The sequence below is a fragment of the Marmota marmota genome, unplaced genomic scaffold (assembly GCF_001458135.2).
Source record: "Marmota marmota marmota unplaced genomic scaffold, marMar, whole genome shotgun sequence".
Lineage (NCBI taxonomy): Eukaryota > Metazoa > Chordata > Mammalia > Rodentia > Sciuridae > Marmota > Marmota marmota.
Window position 1 is genome coordinate 11505102 of NW_025999900.1, and position 2218 is coordinate 11507319.

Here is a 2218-nt window from a genome sequence, read left to right on the forward strand (position 1 = left end):
CCATATTGATGCCGAACTTAGTGCGGACACCCGATCGGCATAGCGCACTACAGCCCAGAACTCCTGGGCTCAAGCGATCCTCCTGCCTCAGCCTCCCGAGTAGCTGGGACTACAGGCGCGCGCCACCGCGCCCGGCGATCAGACGCGGCGCAAAAGGAGATTATAGAGTTTGAGCGGTGGTGACGTCATCAACCGCGCCCGCCTAGAATGTTTAAAGAGAAACTTTCGGCCAAACAACATTGCCACACTGCGCACGCGTCACTTTCAACAATGCATTCTGGGTAAGCTGTGTCCTGCCAAAAAAAAAAAAAAAAACAACCCTGAAGAGCGCATGCGTGCCCGAGCTCGCTCCTTTTGCCTCGTTGCACCCTTGAAAGCAAGATGGGTCATCAACAGCTGTATTGGAGCCATCCGCGAAAATTTGGCCAGGGTTCTCGCTCTTGGTAAGAAATAGGTTGTGGTTTGAGGGACGGGTTGCTTTGGATCAGCAGGCTGCTGATAAACCCCAGGTAGAGGAATCCGCGAGCAGCGCTTGGGCTAGACCGACTCCGAGCTTCTGCCGACGCCATTATGTGCTGGCGATGCGGCCGCGCTGGTGGCGGGGCGGGTGGTGGCCCTCAGAGTGCGGAATCGTAACTTTTTTTGACCTACAAAAAATGCTCTTTTTTCTTTTATAGCCGCGTTTGTTCAAACCGGCACGGTCTGATCCGGAAATACGGCCTCAACATGTGCCGGCAGTGTTTCCGTCAGTACGCGAAGGATATAGGCTTCATTAAGGTACGCGTCCCCGGACGCCGACTCCATGTTTCTGAGCTGAGAATGTGGTGGTAGTTCCTTAGTGAGATGAGCCCTAGGCTCTTCCTGCTTTAGGTAGGAGGGTTCCTGGTGGAGTTTGGTGCTTATCGGCCATATAAAGTACCCAGACGTGTTTTAATCGAATGTGTGTTAATCACCCCGAATGCTTTATATCTTTTTACGCTGGACTGACTGACCCGTAAGGTTGGAGGCCAGACAGACTTTGTAAGAGTGAGCAAGCAACTACTGAAGGTCTCATTTAATAGTTGTATGGCCTTGATCAAGTTAAACATAGATTCTGTGTTGGTGTGTTTAGCGGATATAAGTTGTTGGTGTGAGATCTGTGGTGCAGCAGAGATAGAAAGTTGTTTCTAAACTCAAGACTTACAGTGTTGACCAAATAGGTTATCACTCTATGCCTAGTGTTACAGTGTAGAAGTTCAGATAACTCAGTAGGACCACGTATGTCACCAGTGAAAATGAAGCGGGGGTTGGGGATGTAGCCCTGTGTTGAAACTTACCCAGCATGCTCAAGGCACTGGGTTCCATACTGCAAAAAAAAAAACCAAAACGTAATGAGAGAATGAACTAGCTCACCTACTTGCTCTGTGACCAGGTTTATCAACAGCCAAAATGAGCTGTATATTTACAGTAATAATCGTCCGGATCATTTTTTTTTTTGGTAGTGTTTTGTATTGGGAAGTATTTCTTTGAGGGAAGGAATGAGAATACTAGTACTAAAAACCACAGTCTGAGGCAAAGTGTATGGAGTAGCTTGTAGTAAATATTTGGTAAAGTGATTGCTTAGATTAAACAAGGTAAATCTTGGTAATTCATTCAGGTAGGCTGTATTTCCAGTTAAGTATTCTGTGAGGAGCCATTTTTTTGTATCAGGTTAAGATTTAAAGCATTTAAAAATAATTTCCTGTGTGCTTTCTTTTCAGTTGGACTAAGTGATCTTCCTTGAATGGATTACCCAAGACAGCCATCCAGTGAAGGAGAACATGCTCACTCTTTGTACATAAAATAAAAGTTCTAAAAAACTTCCAAAAATGTGTTTTAATGTGATTAGTATTGTTAATTGGTTGTAGAAATCTCTTCCAAAATTTTTTAAGGTGTATTATTTTTTATGAGTTGTGTGAAAGCATACTGAACTTGATAAAAAGTTTGTTTTTATTCTTTGAAAAACATGTTTCATTGAGACAAATAGTCTCAAATAATTGACTTACTGCAGGGAGCTGGAAATGAAAAACTGAAAAGTGATTTTGGGAAAGAAGGTCACAAAACCTGCATTTGCCACAGGTTTTAGTCCTATTTTTAAGGTAATTTCATAGATGAAAGCTTGTTAAATTATATATTTGTATGTTGAAAGGAGCAGTGAGTAATTTGTTAATGTGTGCAGATACATGGTTGAAGAAAGGAG

At 43.4% G+C, this 2218-nt stretch overlaps 1 protein-coding gene across 1 annotated transcript; it reads left to right on the top strand.

The window, feature by feature from the left end:
• Positions 1 to 302: 302 nt before the first annotated feature.
• Positions 303 to 1842, top strand: Rps29 (ribosomal protein S29). The gene is made up of 3 exons (XM_015491111.2): positions 303 to 443; positions 678 to 777; positions 1740 to 1842. The coding sequence occupies exons 1-3, from the start codon at positions 382 to 384 to the stop codon at positions 1746 to 1748; spliced, it is 171 nt and encodes a 56-aa protein (XP_015346597.1). The 5' UTR covers positions 303 to 381; the 3' UTR covers positions 1749 to 1842.
• Positions 1843 to 2218: the final 376 nt, after the last annotated feature.

Excerpts from the sequence above, each read along its gene's own strand:
- Rps29 (XM_015491111.2), top strand. The coding sequence starts at position 382 with ATGGGTCATCAACAGCTGTATTGGAGCCATCCGCGAAAATTTGGCCAG. Across the intron at positions 444-677 it reads GGCCAGGGTTCTCGCTCTTG|CCGCGTTTGTTCAAACCGGC; the intron begins GTAAGAAATAGG and ends TTTCTTTTATAG.